Below are 17,857 nucleotides of genomic sequence, written 5' to 3' on the forward strand. Positions count from 1 at the left end.
GGGACCCAGGATCCCTGGGCTCACTGTCCATGTGCCCAGTCCTTTCGGGCACTCCTGTGACCTGCTACTTCAAAGCCTTTGCAGAGAGTCGAGGGGCCAGTGAGGAGGCCCCCGTAAACTCTTTCCTGCCTGAGCAGGTGCCTCTTTCTTCTTCCTGTCTCGCCCCAAGCTCTACCCCATCGATGGCCGCCCGGACAAGCTGTCAGGCCATGTCAGCCTCCCTGCAGCTTTGGAAGGGCTGCCCCAGGAGAGAGTGAGGAGGATAGGCTGAGAGAAGTAGGGGGCACATGGTCCTCAGACTGGCACAGATTAGCGGAGACTCCTGAATCCCACATGCCCACCAGCACTGCATGGCTCCAGTCTGCCTGGCACAGGAGTCTGGGTGGGCATCAGGGTTCCAGCTGGCTCCTGACTTGGAGAGCTGCAAACAATGAGGGTCCAGGATGCTGGCCTGGTAAGAACTCCTCCACCCCCAGACTCCCCTCCAGTGAGGCCTGACCCCCTCCTCCTCTCTGGGAAGGACCAAGAGATCAGAGTGGGTCCTGCCCTAGGAGCCTCCCAGGGTCCTTCAGCCCCAGGGCTCTCTGTTTTCTTGACTTCCCGCCCTGTCCCCAGAGAGGGGCAGCTGGGGCACCCCTCCCACGGTGACATGTTGAGAGGCCACATGGGATGAATGTCATCCTCCCTTGCCCCCTTCCCATGCCTTCACACCTCAGCTACTCTAGGCCAGAGGGTACCTCCTCTGGAGTCTCTTCCCCCCCATACGGGGGGGCTCTGTCATCTCCCTGCCACCCTAAGGTCCAGATGTGAGCTGAGGAGAGCCCCCTATGCCCTTGGGCTAACCTGGACATCCTGAACATAATTGAGTTCCCCTCTCCTTTCCCACCTCAGAGGGACAACTGTCCTGCCCCAGGGAGGATCTTGAGCCCTGGTTCTAAGCTGCAGGGACCTGAGATGGATCTGGCTGATAGGCACTCCAGAGCCTGTGGCCACAGGAGCCCCACACCCCACATCAGCAATGGGTGGGCCTCGTGCGCCTTGACGGAACCCCTCTCCTTGGGGGAACACCTATGGACTCTGGGCTTCAACCAGGTCGGTTTGGGACAAGAGAGGACACTGAGGTCCACAGCTGGATCCTATGGGGCCAGGGTGGCCTCTGTCCCCACAAAGCAGGGGCCTAGCCATTCTGACTGCAGGAGCCCTGGAAAGCTGGGGTTTCCAGGTTGAACTTCCTCCTCTTCCTTTTCATCCCTGTCCAGGTGCCTCATGCTCTATATCGAGTCCTCCAGACAGGCAGGCAGGATGGAGACCCTGACCCTTTCCGTGACAGAGCCCCGCAGTGGGGAGGGAAGTGGTTTGAGTGAAACACTGATCTAAGCAGATTTTAGAAGTGTTTGAATCAGACCAAGTGAAGCTGAAGGGGGCGGGGTGGAGGGATGAGGATATCTGTTCGAGGCATCCTGGTGTCTAGAAGGAAGACGTGAGCAGGGAGAGAATCAGCAGAAGGACCAATGACGATTGCACCGAGAGGCAGGGCAGGGGCGAGGCAGCACGGTAGTGGTGGTGGTGGGAACGCTAAGGAACTGAGCTGAGCTAGGAGCGGAATCCCAGGGCAAAATGAGATGTTTCCACCACCTTTATTTGAAGGGGTGGTGAGAAACCCAGGCAATAGTGAAACCCCAGGATCTGAGAGTTTAAATGAGAAAGAGACACAGAGACTGGAATTTCTGAGGAGTTCCTGAGGGTTTCAGGGCCTGCTTGAGCTGTGGGTTCAAGGTTCAGAGCAGAATCCCTGGAAAAGGGGTGCGAGCCAGGATGCAGGGGCTCAGGGAGAGGTAAGGTGCTAACCACCAAGGAAAAGGGAAGTAGCATTTGTTCTTAACAGGGGCAAAGGAGCAGAGAGCAGGGCCTGGGATAGATGAGGGCGTCTGCACAGCTTCCTAGGCCTCAGGCCGTGTGAAGAGAGTGAAAGAGCTGCAGACTGGAAAAGCGAGGGACATGAGGTCTAGAGGCGTCCATGTGACAGTGCTAGCCAAGTGGGGGAGTTCCAGGTCACATCCCAGAAAGCTCTGAGGAGGCAGCAGTTAGTAAAAAAGAGGGAGGAAGCCCCAGCTGTGGTGTCCTGGGCGTCGATAATAATAAAGCTACCACTGTGTGTGCATCAGAAATGGCGGTATGCGCTTTACAGGAGCCAGAGTGGCTGAGTTAACACCTAAGTCACATCATGTCGTGCCTCTTCTCAGCCTGTACAATGACCCGCGAGGCACCCCCTAATTCTGTTACTTAAGCATTTACTATCTGCCTCACTCTATAGAATGGAGGCTCCAGGAGGGCAGGGGGTTTAGAAAAAATAGACTTTTGATTGCCACTTCACCCTGGGGTGTAGAAGGCGCTCACTGAGCATTTATTGAATTTAGGCCTCACAGCCAACCTGCAACAGTGATGTTATCACTCTCACTTCATGGGTGGGAAATGGGGTTTCCAAGAGAGTCCGTGGTTTGCTCAAGGTCACACAATTCCTGAGTGGCAGAGCCAGGGTGACTCAGCCCTGATGAACTCCAGAGCCTGGTGTCCAGCCAACAAGTTCCCAGAAATGGGGGGTATCTGAGGGACAGGCCAGCCTGGGGAACTCCGAGAGACTGAGGGGGTGGGTCTCCTGGAGGGGATGTAAAGGCAGCTGCCATCTACACAGGCCTGCGTTGAAGAGGGCAGGTTCAGAGTTGGGGGGGATCCTGTCCAGCTGCCCCTTGCACCTCTGTCTTCTTTCCCTACCACTCACACTGGGCTTCTTTCAGTTCCCCTTTGTGACACGGCTCCCCCTCAACACACACACACACACACACACACACACACACACACACACCCAAGCAGGCGTGCACCCTGGTTTCTGCCGGAATCAGAACACTCACCACACCCTCAATCTGAGGGCCCAGCCAGGGGAAGTGGGGGCAGGGGCCATCTCACTGTTGGAAGTGAGGGGCCTGGACACTCATCTCTACTGAGGCTCCTAGAGCTGTGGAGGCCAAGTGTCCCTGTTCTCCATGTGCCCCGGCCCCCGGGGGGGAACTGGGAGTCGCATGGGGGTCGGAAGTAGCCTCACTTCTCCTTTGCTTGTGCTTCACACAGACACATCGGAGGGAGGAACCATTCCATTTTGGAAGAGCCCTCAGCCCCTGCCCCTTCCACCCCATGCCATGTCTCTGGCCCAGAGTGGTTCTTGGCTCAGGTTCCCCTGCTCTGGTCAAGCAGGACTGGAGCTGAGCAGAGCTCCTGCAGGGCCCCCATTGCTAGACCTCAAGCCAGTGCTGTTGGCTGACTAACATCATCTCCCCCTCACAGACAGGGAATAGATTCACAGGTCCTGCCTAAGGTGAACCAGCGTGAACGCAACGGAGATGAAGGCAAGCGCCAGTGCAGGGTCCCTTCTTCCTCACACAGCCCCTGCATGGCTCTTGATGAGGTTCAGAGTCTGAAAGGGTGGGGACCTCATCCAAGCAAGGAGGACAGTGGTGGGGAGAGTGGGGTGCAGAATCCTAGAGTCTCGTGGTCCCTCAGACCATGTGTGGGACATTTGATAATAAAAGAAGGCTCTTCTTGGCTATGACCCCAGATGCATTTTCTGGATCAACATAGAATATTTTTCTATTAAACCTAATTGATCTCCAGTGAAAAAAGTTCCCATTTTGGGTACAGCACTTTCAATTAAATAGCAGTTTAATTTTTACAGAAGGAAATAGAAAACAATCTACCTAACCACATTTTCCCCATCCACACTTTAAATTTTAAAAAATATGAAATAGTGAAATACTCAGCAGATACAAATAACAAAATACTTATATATAATTATATTTCCATTTTATATTAGGGCTGGGGGTGGGCGGGAGAGGGATAGAGATGCAGAAGAGAAGAAAAAAGACATTACATAATAAGTGATGTTACAGATCAGGGGTAAAGACCAACACGGCTAGTCCTGAAGGGACAGGGAGAGGGAGGGAAGGTTAAAGTTCTGATTTATCAACTACTACTACTGGATTTGTTAAAAACACAGGCTCTAAACTTTAAAGGGCAAATAGTACTATCTGGAACTTATATATTTTAGTTGCTATCTAAAATTTAATCACCTCACTTGAAATTTTTCTTCATTTAAAAAAATTTTCTTAGGAGAAAAAGTTTAGTAACTTGTATACGTGGGAGAGACTCAGGAAAACTGAGTAACTTCTAAAAATATTTTTAGTAAAAAATACCATGGAAAACAATGAAAAGACAGGAGTGATCCCTGCGTAAGCCGATGCAGGTGGGAATCAGACACTAAAATCATAAGTGAAACCAGCGAGGACGAGCTTTGCAGCTCAGGAACCGGACCCAGGAGGGGAAGTCAAGGTAGGCTTTCCTGAGGAGGTAGGTGATGCTGAAACAGAAAATCTGAAGAGCAGTCGTCACCAAGCGAAGAATGTTCCAGGAAAAGGAAGGGGACATGTGAAGGTTGCGGCCGGTGAGCAAGGCCCATTTATGGAACCGACAAACGTTCAGAACGGCAGACGGTGGTCAAGGCGGCGGTGAGCGAAGAGGCGGGACAGGCGACCACGGCGCGGACCCTGAGAGGCCCCGAAGCTGAGGCAGGCAGGTTCGGGACTTGAGAATTGGAAACGGACAGAGAGGTCTGAGGATTCTTGCCTGCAGGCACGTCGAGGAGTGGGTGTCCGGGTCTGGGTGCCAGTGGCTGAGCGTCGGGGTGACCCTCGGAAGGGGCGCGGGCGGGCGGGGCAAGGGCCGCGGACTGTCCATCGGTCCGCCTCACTGCGCCATCCTATGTGGCTTGGTTGATGGCCTGTGTATGTCCCAATCCCGAGCTCCCAGAGGGTCCGGCCAAGCACTGCGGCAAGGTGGAGTGGGGACCCGGGTTGTCGAATGACTATTTTGCAGTTCCAGATTGCCGAAGGAGCCCAGTCGTCGGTCCAGGCCACCACGCTGCCGGGCGTCTCCCCGGAGGCCCTGGGCTGCAGGGGGGTCCGGTCTGGCTCGATGCTCAGCCCGGGCCCACGGTCGCCGGGTCAGTGCGGGGGCCCCAAGGTGGCTCCGCGGGGCAGGGCGGGGCGCTGTCCGCGCATCCAGGCTCGGCGGCCCCGGCCCGGGGGCGGGGGCGGGGGCGGGCGATGCGGAAGTGCCCGGCTGGTAGACCAGCTGGAGGCGCAGCTCCGGGAGAGGGCAGCTCGGCCCCGCCGCCCGTCCCGTGCTCCTGAGCGCAGCCACGCGGGCGCACAGCACACAGGTAGGTCCTGGCCGACGCACGCTCCCCTCCGCGCCCACGGGGCACGGAGGCGGGCTGGGGACTGGAGCAGGGCGGGTGCGCGGGAGGGGTCCACGTCTGGCTCCGCCTGGCGCCTGAGCTCGGGTGGGCGCCTACTGCAGGGCGCGCCCCGCCGTTCTGGCGGCCTCCAGGTGCCTCCTATGTCCCGATCAGCGTGGGGTGCCCTGCACCGCAGCCATCGTCCCGCAGGCGCCCCAGGGAGGCCCTGGCGGCGGAGTCGGCACCGCTGCCAGGGGCACCAGCTCTGCTGCTTCCCTCCCTCCGTCTTGCCATCGCCAAGGATGGGGAGCACCCCGGAGTCTGGCTTGGACCGTGGAGGGGCGAGCCCCAAGTCTCCCTTTCCGTGCGCTCTCCATCCCTCTTCCCAGGCACCCCTCACCCTTTCGGGTAAGAGGATGAGGTTTAAAGGGTTCGTCCTCCCGGGATCTTAAGGCCAACGGCAGGAATTCGGGCAGTGTTTGGGAAGATGGTGTCAGGTAGAGGCGCTGGCCTTTGACTCGTGTCCGGGAGAAGGAGGCGCTGACCCTCCTAGCAGAGGAGTACTATGGGGCGCAAAACTTCTTGGACTACTTTCTTTACGTCCTTCCCTCGAACTTCAAAACGAAACAAGAGTCTAAAAATGGAGGGAAAATGAGACTAGTGTGACCATGATGCGGGGTAGGAGACGGCGAACACCTGCGCGGTGCCCCCAGCGCGGTTGTCTCCAGGACCCCCCGAGAGCCGGAGCTGGTACCCGAGAGTGGGGGTGGGGGCACTTTCCTGGCCTCGCTGCCACCCTGGGGCACAGCAGGGCAGGGAAGAGGGCGGGGGTGTCACCAGCCTGAGGAGCTGTCCGAGACGCAGACCCTAAGCCAGCGCCCCCGGGGTGGCTCCGGGGTGGCCCGGGAGGCGCAGGTAATCCGCCCGGGGCCCAACCTGCGGGGGCGGTCCTGCGGGCAGGGCCTGGACTGGGCTCCCGGCGCGCCCAGAGCGGGGATAGGTGAGCAGGACCAGAAAGGACGCGGGCGGGGCCGACGGAGGAAGCTAGAGGCCCTTGGGGCGGGCAGCCGGGTCGGAGGCAGAGTCCTGCCCTCCCCTGAGCTATCCGGCCCTGGGCAATGGGGCTCCCAGCAAGTCTAGGGAGGCACTGGGAAACCACCCTTTTTCACCTAAAGGCCCTACTTTGGGGGTTTCCCCCCTGCACTCCAGCCTTCCCCCACCGTGCCCGTGGGAGGAAGCCGAGAGAGACTCCTTCCTGCCGCCCCAGAGCCTCAGCTTCTCTCGGGGTGTGGTCAGCTCACCTGGAGGGGGCAGGATTTAGGGTCGCGCCTGGTGCAGGGAATCCCTTGCCTTCTCCCTGAGCTTGAGTGGGATTTGCGGGGAGACGCTGTGAATCAAACAAACTCGGGAGGTGGCAAGCAAGGGGCTTGCTGCTCCGCCCACTACTGGGGCTGCAGAGCTTCCAACCACCTAGGGGTCTCCGTTGCGCTCAGTGTTTCAGGTTCCTCAGGTGACTGGCTCCTGGGACTTCAAGGCCTCGGTGTGAGTTGTGGGGCGTCCCCACCGCAGTAGGGGCTCCTGGGCTGCCCCGCTAGATGCTTCACTTATGGGAGCTTCCTCAGGTCCTCAGCAGCCTACACCTATTTTGAGTTTCCATGGAAACTGGTGCTGGCGCTTTGCGCCCCCACCGCACCCCAAACCGCAAAGCCGGGTCTACGGGGGGCTGCAGAGAATTCACCCCTGAGAAGGCAGACCTGCTCAGCTGACAAGAGTCAGGGCAGACCCTGGTCTGCCCTGCCCTCTGATGGAAAATCAAGCCCTCCTCCCAGCAGCGGGGAGGGGATGTAAGATGGACTTTCTGAGGGCTGCCTACAGCTTCTGGGGTCTCCTGGGAATCTGGGCGACTGCTTCTATCTAGAGGGAAAGTAGGGATGGGGTACAAAGGTGTTGAAATTCAGAACGCTTGGCATTAGGATGGTCTGAATCAGAGCTAAGCCCGCCTCCAGGCAGGAGGAAGCCTGGTCCTGGTGCACCTGGCTGCAGGCAAGCCCCCTGACGCTGAAGACCCTTTTGTGCTGGACAGACCCTCCCTTGGCCCTGGTGGGGCTTGTTGTGGGAGCCCATCTCCACAGCCCCTCCCTAGGCTGCTGGAAGGGGCTGCATCTTCCTGACATGAAGCCAGACTTACAATTGCAAAACCTTTGTATTGAACAGCAGTGCTGGGCCGGGCCGTGCGACAGGACTCACCCCGACTTCCTCCTTGCCCTGGGCCAGAGTAGACCTTTCTGGTCTCCCAACTGTACCACCCAGCACAGCTGCAGGCCGACCATGCGTGGGGGGGTCATCCGGGAAGCCTGCCTTCCCCTCCGTGTCAACAGAGCTTTCCTCTGTCTGCCTTCACTTAGCCAGAATTGCCTGCTACTGGTGACTATCGCCCCTCTATTCTAGGACCAAGGCCTTACAGGGGGGTTGAGGGGGCTACAAATGCAAATATGGGGATTGGGGCTACCCAATGATGTGAACCTCGCTAAATGTACAACGACCACCAGCAGGGTTGGACCTTGGGGGATTGGCTATGGTGAGAGATTGAGAATATGGTCTGGGGGACCCAAATGTGAATTTTCTCCACTTCCCTTACTTCCCCCAGTCACAGTGAGACAGGGTTCGGAGTTGTCCGGTCTGGCCACTTTCATTTCCCCTGGGGCTGGGTGGAGGCTGGTGCAAAAAGGGGAACTGAGCCAACAGTCTTCTGAGGCTTGGGGGCAGGGCTGGGAGCTCTCCCACCCTCCCTCTCCTGGCCCAGACCTGGGCACTGCTCTGAGGAGAGGCCTGCAGATGGAGATTTCTTCACAGCCACAACCCAAAAAGGTACCGGGCGGGGAATTTCAGGGGAAACTAAGGCTCAGTGCTCCAAGGCCAAAGCAGGCCTAGAATGACAGAGAGAGATCAACCTCCCACCTAGGCAGGCCAGGAAGCCCACCAGGGCTTAAGTACTCCCAGGCAGCAGCCTGGCTTGTGATTGCGTGGCCTTAGCTGTTAGAAAGTTCTTCTTCAACCTGGGTCTCAGTGGAGGCTGTGCTGGTGTTGACTCAAACCCTGGTCCCTTTGTACATGGTGGTACCTCAAATATTAAGGATAGCTCTATCCCCACCCCACTGTGTTCACTTCACCAACCTGGATACCCCATGTCCTTCAGCCATTCTTTCCCTGAGAGGCCTGTCCCCTTGGAACCTTGCCTGTGTCACAGCGCTGGCAGCCTTCCTCTTGGGTTTGGCCTCACCCCTCTTTGAGTCAGAGGAGGATCCTGGAGACAGTAGGGCTGGTAGGGGGAGAAACATCTGGAGGACAGAATGCTTCTAGCATGTGGAGTGTATCACTGGGCTGGTATTTCTTAAGTTCTACTTTGGTGCAGCAAATGGCAGGGTCCTGGAGTAGGGGGAGTGTGCACGCAGAAGAAGGAAAGAGCGGGAGACACTCCTGCCCTTGAGGAGGCTGCCCGCCTACATGGAAGGTAAACAAAATGAGGGGAGGAGGGCAGTGCAAGGCAGCGGAGTAAGAGGCCCAAACCACTCATCTCAGAGAAGAGTTCAGGGCCACCCATGATGCTGTGGAGAGTGGGGTGTGAGTGCTGGCGTGCCCACCCCATACAAGGCAAGTGTTGGCTCCTGCCTCCACCTCACCCTTGTTCCAGGCAGCATGGCCTCTGGGAAAGACCGTTTGCCCACCCCATCCCTATGCCACCCTCACTGCCAACACCCCCTCTCCTTACTTGTGGAGGGGATGGAGGTACCAATGAAGCGGGAGAGAAGCATGGTCCAGGGGGCAGTGTGTGCCCTCTTACACACATACATGCATGCCCACCTACTCACATGTGCTGAGAAACTAGAGCCCCTGGCTGGGGGCAGCCTGGTTTCTCGGCTTGGCTCAGCCCTTTGCTCCTCACTTGCTGAGTGACGGATTCCCCTCTGAGTCTCAGGAGGAAAGGCCTATGATGGCTCAGTCCTTTTTGCCTCTGACCATACGCTCACAGGTTAAGAGCAAGGCCAGGCAAAGGCCGGAGAGAAACCGCAGGGGTAGGCAGGGGTTCCACGTGGCCAGCTGGCCTCTGACTAGGGAGGCAGAGACTGTGGCCCAGGGAGGTGGTGCTCGCTCCCTGTGGGGAGCCTTTAGACTTTGCCTCTGTAATTCCCGCAGCTCCATGCAGCATGGGGCCTGGCAAACATTAGGTACTTACTAAGTGCTGAATGAGTGTATGGTTGGTGGGAGAAACCAGAGTCTAGGAAATTGATGGCTGTAGAAGGGCAAGATCTAAGTTTGGTGGCTGCCGTCCTGGTGATGGAGGAGGTAGACTGAGTTGGCTGATGGGATTTCTCTCAAGATGTCTGGGTGCAGGGAAGCTTCATCCCTGAGGGAAACTGAGGAAGAAAGGAAGCTCTGAGGACTGGGTTCGGAAACCCTCCATCCATTGACATGTTATGCTTTGGTCTTAGGCTGGGTTTCCTAGAAGGCGGGTCTTCTCTGAGGAAGGGGAGGGAGGGAGGCAGGGTGGGGCAGGAAGAAGCAAGGATGTGGAATCGGCTGGAGACTGGCTTCACCCTGACCCCATGGGGAGCTCTGGAGCAAGCTAGAGACTGGCTTCACCCTGACCCCACGGGGAGCTCTGGAGCAAGCATAGCATCGGTTTGCTCCACCTGAAGCAAGGGGTGGAGCAAAGTGTTCCCCCGGGTGGAGGGGTGGGCCTAGCCTGGAGTGAGGCTGCCCAGGGCATTTCTCACGGCAGCTGGGGATTGATGCGCTGTCTGGTAAAGGATGTCTGGGTGGGGCACACATGACATCCGCTACAGCTTTGTAAACCCCTCCTTCCTTTCCCCCCAACACAAAGCACAGATGCAGTGACCCTGTGACATGAAAGCTGATGGTTGGAAAAGAGAATTGGCCTTGAGCACTTGGACAACTGGAGAGACTCCAGCCCTGAGTGCTGGGAGGAAGGGAAAGCCCTAACGACCCCCTGCTGGGCCCCCTGAGTGCCCCCACATCAACCTGCTGCAGGGAGCGTCTAGCTGCAAATCTGCTGATGCTCCCCCTCTGGCTTTCTCCTGCAGACCTTTTCGCCATGAACCAGCCTGCCCCCGGTGCCGCCCCTCCACCCCGCCGCGTGCGGCTGAAGCCCTGGCTGGTGGCCCAGGTGAACAGCTGCCAGTACCCAGGGCTTCGGTGGGTCAATGGGGAGAGGAAATTCTTCTACATCCCCTGGCGCCATGCCACGCGGCATGGCCCCAGCCAGGACGGAGATAACACCATCTTCAAGGTAAGACCTGGACGGGGTATACTGCCTGGACCTCTGAGGCACCCTCTCCCTAGAAGAGGACCCCTCCCTACATCTCAGACTGGCCACTCTCCCAGCTGCCTTGCTGCCGGTGACCCCAGGCCTAGACTAGGGGGACGCAGGCATAACCACAGGATACACCTTTTTTAACCTGATGCCCAGAGCAAGGTGGGGACTGAGGGGCCCCCAGGAGACCTTCCTGTAACTCCCCTCCTTCTCCTTGTTCTTGCCTCCTTCTCATTACACGTGAGTTACACATTCAGTATGCACATTTGGTGTGCACAAACACTAAGAGAAGACCACAGAATTCCCCCTGGAATCTTAACACAAGGAGATAACTACAACGACTATTTTTTGCTTATATTTTGTTTTCTGCATGTGCATGTATATGAAATGCAAAGATGGAATCAAACCATATATCCTGTTTTATAACCTGCATTTCCACCTAACATCAGGACCAGCTTTCCTCTCCAACATGTGCCATGTCACTTTTAGTGACCACTGAGCATTCCGTTGGAGGGGCTTAGCACAGTTTAGTCCCCCAGTCCCAGTGTCTGGACGCTTTAGGTTGCTTTTAGTGTTTCAGTGTTGAAGACCACATTGCTGTGGATGTCCTCTAAACGCTTACCCTTTGGCACGTCTTAAATGATTTTCTTTGGGGTTAATTCCTAGAGTTAAACATTGCTGGATCAAAGAGAACCCTTATTTGGATATATATTTGGCTTTGGATATGTATTTCATAGTCTTTGCACTTGATATTTACCTTTTCAAGGTTCTTTTCAAATTTGTTTCTTATTTTTAAGTAGGTAACACAGTCACACAATTCAAAATTTAAAGTGTAAAATGGTTTATAGTAACACGTCTCCCTCCCAGCCCTGTCCCCAGCCACTCAACCCCTCCCTCCATGCAATTAGTATTATCAGTTTCTTCTTTATCCTTCCAGAGAGGTTTTTGTGCATATTCAAGTAAGTATGTACCTATCATTTTCTCCACTTTTCACAAAATGATAGATGTATACATAATCTTCTGCACCTCATATTGCTTGAAGATTGCAACATGTTGGTATATCAAAAGCTTCCTCCTTTTTTTTCTTTGCTGCCCAGTATTCCATTTTAAGGATTGGCCATAATTTAACCAGCCCCCACTGATGGACATTTAGGTTATTTTGGGTCTTTTGCTTTTATAATGACCCATGAATAACCTTGTGCCTGCAGAATCTTGTGTGGGTGCTTCTGTATCTGTAGGATAAATTCCTAGAAGTCAAATTGCTGGGTTAAAGGGTAATAACATTTGTAATCCTGATATCAACCAAATTGCCCCCCAGAATAATCATACCAGCAGCTAAGGTATGCAGAGCCCATCCTAAGTGCAGGCACAGTTATGAGAGCTTTATGGGCCTTGAGTCTTCACTACCCTCGAGTCTTCACTGCCACCCTGTGAGGTGGGCACTATGATGGGGAGACCAAAGCAAAGAGAGGCAAAGTGACATGCCCCTGGACACAGCTGGTGGGTGGCATTTTCTGTATTCAAACCCAGTTCCGCTCCAGATCCCGTGCTCTTTTCCACCATGTTAGGCCGTCCTCTTTACCCTCGCAGGAGCAGTGAATGCAATGCCTTTCAAAACACCTAGACTTCCTTTAGCTTGTTGGAGCCCTGTGGGCTAGGAAGGACTGGTGTCATATCTCCCGCCTTGCTGAGGGCCACTCAGCTCGGCCAGGCTCTGCTCCATTGAAGGTCTCCCTGCACAGCAGCCACTCCCATCGGCCGGGAGGGGTTGGGGCTTTGGTGAGGGACGAGGTTCTCTGTGGTCGTCTGCCTTCTCTTCCTGCCCCAGGCCTGGGCCAAAGAGACAGGGAAGTACACTGAGGGGGTGGACGAGGCCGATCCAGCCAAGTGGAAGGCCAACCTGCGCTGCGCCCTTAACAAGAGCCGTGACTTCCGCCTCATCTATGATGGGCCCCGGGACATGCCGCCTCAGCCCTACAAGATCTACGAGGTCTGCTCCAATGGCCCCGCTCCCACAGGTATCACGCCTGGCCCTGTGTGGGCTGTCTAGGAGGCTGTGCAGGAAGGCCCAGGGCCCCTCGAGCGCACAGTGGCCGGGGACGTACTGCTAGGTGATAACACCCAGGGCTCCCAGGAGTGGCCAGGGATGGACCATTTGTGGGGCCAGGAATGGCTTGGCATGGACCAGGGCCCCAAGTCTGTCTTCCTCAGCCCATCCTTGTTCTTGGCTCTTGGCTCCAGTGAGTGTGAGTCTGGTGGCTCAGGGAGCTGAGTGCTGTGGGTCGAGGAGGTCCCTGGTGATTCCTGGTGGCTGTGCGGCCCTTCACCTTCACCTCACTCTGTGTCTGGGCAGGGGAGAAGCCACAGCAGGAGCTGCCACATAGAGCCCCGGTGGCCTTTCTCCTTCTGCCCCACTGACTCCTCATCTTTCTTTTCTCTCCCTTGCTCTGCAGAGTCACAGCCCAGTGAGGATTACGCGGTTGGTGCAGGAGAGGAGGAGGAGGAAGAGGAAGAGGTGAGCTCCGGGCCATTCTTCCAGCATCTGCCTGCACTGTTGTGGTGGGCCTCGTGAGGGTGTTTCAGCTGTCCTGCTCTGCTTTAGGATTAAGCAGTCCCATTCCTCTGCAGCCCTGCTGCTCTTTCTGCAGCTCTTCTCTGAGTTTCTTCTCTCGGGATTCTGAGGATAGGAACGAACTCACCACCTTGAACCCCCCCAGGGCTTTGTTGGTACAAAATGTGCTCGCACATTGTCTCGCTGCCCCTCGCAGCAGTGGAGGCTCGGCAGGTGTTACTACCTGCAGAAGGCAGACGCGGAAACAGGCGCTGAGCGCTCACTGACCCGCCTGGGACCGCAGGGCTGGGACTGCAGGCAGTGTCTGGCCTTGGCTAAACTGAAGACAGGGGAATTGCGTTGTGGTTCTCATGTGTTATTTCTTTAGCATCAGACCAGTTTAATAACCTGTCCTCCCTTCTCTCTCTCTGGCCTCTTCCCTCCTCCTCTGCCTGTGTCTTCCCTTCAGCTCCAGAGGATGTTACCAAGCCTGAGCCTCACAGGTGGGGCCGGGAGGTGGTGTGGTTGGGGGCCTAGTATAAGGAGAAGGTGCAGGTACCATAGGTCCTGGGAGGGGGCTGAAGGGAGGCCCAGGGCTGGGAGAAGGTGGACCTGGGAGGCTGTTCCTAGAAGTGCCATTAAAGCTCTGTTCACCCCCACCCTCTGTAGAAGCGGTGCAGCCTGGTCCCCCCATGGCACCCTATTCTTTACCCAAAGAGGATGTCAAGTGGCTACCCACTCTCCAGCCGCCTGTGGTGCTGGGCCCCCCTGCTCCAGACCCCAGCCTTCTGGGCCCTGCCCCTGGCGACCCTGCCGGCTTTGGGGAGCTTCTTCCTGGGCCCCTGGCTGCCAGCCTGCCTCCTGCAGGCGAACAACTCCTACCTGACCTGCTGATCAGCCCCCACATGCTGCCTCGTAAGCACCCATGGGCGGGCTGGGCAGGGTAAAGCAGTGCTGGGGGGTTGGTTTGCAAGGAGGGTGGAGGATGGTGAAGAAGAGAAGACAAGGACGCTCATGCCAGTCCCTCCTTGGGTGGAGGATGTAAGTGGGAGAGCTGATGAGATGGCGTGGCCATTGGGCAGACAGGGCAGAGAAAGTCAGTGGGCTGCAGAATGGAGGGGCGCGGGGCTCACGGACTGGGCGGACCTGCCCCTCTGCTCCACAGTGACTGACCTAGAGATCAAGTTCCAGTACCGGGGGCGGCCACCCCGTGCCCTCACCATCAGCAACCCACACGGCTGCCGGCTCTTCTACAGCCAGCTGGAGGCCACCCAGGAGCAGGTGGAGCTCTTTGGCCCCGTGAACCTGGAGCAAGTGCGCTTCCCCAGCCCTGAAGACATCCCCAGCGACAAGCAGCGCTTCTACACGAACCAGCTGCTGGATGTCCTGGACCGCGGGCTCATCCTCCAGCTACAAGGCCAGGATCTATATGCCATCCGCCTGTGCCAGTGCAAGGTGTTCTGGAGTGGGCCCTGCGCCTCAGCCCATGGCTCACACCCCAACCCCATCCAGCGGGAGGTCAAGACCAAGCTTTTCAGCCTGGAGCATTTTCTCAACGGTGAGGGCCCCGCATCATGTTTCTCCTGGCCTCCTCTCATCCAGGGGCACTGTTCTGGCCTCTGACTAAGGGTCTTGATCTCTCTGTAGAGCTCATCCTGTTCCAGAAGGGCCAAACCAACACCCCACCACCATTTGAGATCTTCTTCTGCTTTGGGGAGGAGTGGCCTGACCAGAAACCCCGAGAGAAGAAGCTTATCACAGTACAGGTGTAGTACCACCGCCCCCCGCCTGCCACAACTCTGCTTTGGCTTGAATACTGGCAAATCCTGGGGCTAGGCCCTTCCCCAGGGTGGAGGCTCAGGGCTCTCTGGGCAGTGTGAACTTGGTGGCCAGAGATAATCAAGGCCTAGGGCTGCCTACACATAAGTAGCCTTTGTATGAAGTAGAAATTGGTGCCCCTTCCTCGTGGATGCAGTCCACCACCCGCCCGCTGGTGGATGCCCTCATGCACAACTGGATTTGACAGCCCTGCCAAGGTTCTCCCTGTCCTGTCTCCTCTTTGCCCCCCAGGTGGTGCCCATAGCAGCTCGGTTGCTGCTGGAGATGTTCTCAGGGGAGCTTTCTTGGTCGGCTGATAGTATCCGGCTACAGATCTCAAACCCAGACCTCAAAGACCACATGGTGGAACAGTTCAAGGAGCTTCATCACATCTGGCAGTCCCAGCAGCGGTTGCAGCCTGTGGCCCAGGCCCCTCCAGTGCTAGGCCTTGGTGCCGGCCAGGGGTCGTGGCCCATGCACCCAGTTGGCATGCAATAATGAGGCTGCAGATAGTGAATGGCCCAGGCTTCCTGGGTGGCTGTGTGGACTGATGTGGAGGTGCAATTGCCCTGGTGGGCACCTAACTGGCTGCAGGGTCCTATCTCTGGGTCTCCTGGAAGTAGATTTGGGCCAAGAAGGAGAGGGAAGAGGCCCAAGTTCCAGATTCTCCCTGCATAAGCTGAGAGAAGCTGGAAGCCAGTTTTGCCCTGAGGGCTCTGTCTTCCTGGATGTGCCTCTCCTCTGCTAGCTCTGGTCTGGTGGCTCTGGAGGAACTCAGCCATCAGCACCAGCGAGCAGGGAAGGAACTCCCTAGACCCTGGGGGCCTAGTTGTACAGAGGGAATTGCCCCAGAGTGGCTCACTCTTGTGGTTGCCCCCATTTCCTCTGGCAAAAAGATCTAAGTGCTGTGGGCCAGGTCCCCCTGGCAGGGCCTCTGCAGGGCGTGGGCCTGATTTTGGGGTTCCCTAGTTTGAGCCTCACTTCCTCATCTTTCTCCCTCCTGAGATAGATATGAGCACTTAGGTATTACACCAGATACTTAAGACTGGCAGCTATCTCCTTTCTTGAGAGTCCAAGAACCTGGGGTAGAAAGTAGAATTTTATGTATTTTTGGAATAATAAATGTTAAAAACAGACTCAGCTATTACTTTACTTTTTCCAGTACCAGTTGCTTCCATGCTGTTCTACTAGACCCAATTTCTTTTTTCTTTTTTTTTTTTGTGAGGAAGATCAGCCCTGAGCTAACATCCGTGCTAATCCTCCTCTTTTTGCTGAGGAAGACCAGCTCTGAGCTAACATCTATTGCCAATCCTCCTCCTTTTTTTTCCCCAAAGCCCCAGTAGATAGTTGTATGTCATAGTTGCACATCCTTCTAGTTGCTATATGTGGGATGCGGCCTCAGCATGGCCGGAGAAGCGGTGCGTCCGTGCGTGCCCAGGATCAGAACCCCGGGCCGCCAGTAGCAGAGCACGCGCACTTAACCGCTAAGCCACAGGGCCGGCCCTAGACCTGATTTCTGATGCCAGCTGGCCCTCTTCCCCTAGTACCTGCCCTCCATCTCTGGGCCGTTGACAAAGGGAGGGGCCTGTCTTCCAGGCTGATGAGTCAGTGAGGCCTTCATAAGCACTCACCTGGCTGGCTTTGCTTTCCAGGAGGAAGCTGGCTGAAGCAAGGGTGTTGGATTTTCAAATGTGTGCAGAATCTAAGATTCTGTCCAAATCAATTTTCCCATAAGAAATGGTGAAAAAGGAAGGGCTAGTATTTCAACTACACTTAGGACCATTACAATCTGTTATCCTCATGTATATTCATATACTATTAAATATACTAGGACAAGGCATGCAAATCGGTTGAATCTGGCTCATAGGTGTAATTTTCTGGCCTGAACAATTTCGTTGTTGTTGTTTACCTTTTTATTATGGAAGATTTTAAACATTTGTGAAAGTAGAATGGTATGAAATCGCCATGTAGTACCTTCAACAATTATTCATTATAGTCATTCTTTCTCATCTAAACTCCCATCCACACCCCACCCTGCGATTATTTTGAAGCAGATCCTAGACACAGCATTTCACGTGTAAATAGTCAACATATATATATATATGTCTCTCTCTCTAAAAGACAAGGACATTCTAAAAAACAAAACCACAGTATCATCCCACCTAATGGGAAGAAATTATCAAATATCTAGTGTTTAAAAATTTAAGACAATTAGAGAAATTTTATTCCCTTGCAACTTAACTGTGGAAGAAACCAATCACCGTGTTTGTTCTGCATTTCATTTTTGCCCAGATGCTGCCGATTGCATCTCTGTCGCGTTAACATGATTTGTCTCCTTTATTTCCTGTAAATTGGTACTTCCGTCTCAACTCTGGATTCTAGAGGCCTAGTTGGATGCAAGTTTTTGTTTTGACTATACCTATTGGTGGGTATTTGAGCTGTTTTCACCTTGTTATACATAATGCTGCAGCAAATAGGCTTGTGCATACTTAATGCATACTTATGTCCTGTCATATTTTTGCCAGTGTATCTTTGGGATGGATCCTCAGAAATGGGATTTCTGGGCCAAAGGATAAATATGTTTGTTACATAAATATGTAAATATATTTTTCTAGATATTGGCAAAATCCTGATAAATCTATGAATGTGCCTGTTTCCTCAGTCCCACCAACAGACTATATTGTCAACTTTTTTATTTTTGCCAGCCTGACAGGTGAGAAACAGTATCTCGGTGCCACTTCTCGTTATGAACAAGGCTGAGCATCTTCATATGGTCAAGTAGCCTGTGCAGATTTTTTTTTTTAAATAAACAATTTTAGAATAGTTTTAGGTTTAGATTTTCAGAAAAGTTGCTAATAGAGTTCCTATA

General features: G+C 55.1%; 1 protein-coding gene across 2 annotated transcripts; it reads left to right on the top strand.

Annotated features, from left to right (window-relative positions):
* The first annotated feature begins 5,161 nt into the window (after positions 1 to 5,161).
* On the top strand, positions 5,162 to 16,124 carry IRF5 (interferon regulatory factor 5). 2 transcript variants are annotated; one of them, XM_014784993.2, is made up of 9 exons: positions 5,162 to 5,269; positions 10,390 to 10,595; positions 12,448 to 12,637; positions 13,073 to 13,134; positions 13,640 to 13,673; positions 13,840 to 14,085; positions 14,336 to 14,728; positions 14,818 to 14,936; positions 15,241 to 16,124. In XM_014784993.2, the coding sequence occupies exons 2-9, from the start codon at positions 10,401 to 10,403 to the stop codon at positions 15,484 to 15,486; spliced, it is 1,485 nt and encodes a 494-aa protein (XP_014640479.1). In that variant the 5' UTR covers positions 5,162 to 5,269; positions 10,390 to 10,400; the 3' UTR covers positions 15,487 to 16,124. The 2 variants fall into 2 exon arrangements, with proteins under 2 accessions (XP_014640479.1, XP_087286633.1); XM_087430507.1 differs by lacking the exon at positions 5,162 to 5,269 and adding an exon at positions 8,040 to 8,155.
* The last annotated feature ends 1,733 nt before the right edge of the window (positions 16,125 to 17,857 follow it).

Source organism: Ceratotherium simum, chromosome 1 (assembly GCF_057802395.1).
Source record: "Ceratotherium simum simum isolate JZ-2026a chromosome 1, ASM5780239v1, whole genome shotgun sequence".
Lineage (NCBI taxonomy): Eukaryota > Metazoa > Chordata > Mammalia > Perissodactyla > Rhinocerotidae > Ceratotherium > Ceratotherium simum.

What these genes read in the sequence shown, in the direction of transcription:
- IRF5 (XM_014784993.2), top strand. Translation starts at nt 10,401, where the DNA reads ATGAACCAGCCTGCCCCCGGTGCCGCCCCTCCACCCCGCCGCGTGCGG. An exon ending in CCTGGAGCATTTTCTCAACG is followed by an intron (nt 14,729 to 14,817) that starts GTGAGGGCCCCG and finishes ATCTCTCTGTAG; the next exon opens with AGCTCATCCTGTTCCAGAAG. An exon ending in AGAAGCTTATCACAGTACAG is followed by an intron (nt 14,937 to 15,240) that starts GTGTAGTACCAC and finishes TTTGCCCCCCAG; the next exon opens with GTGGTGCCCATAGCAGCTCG.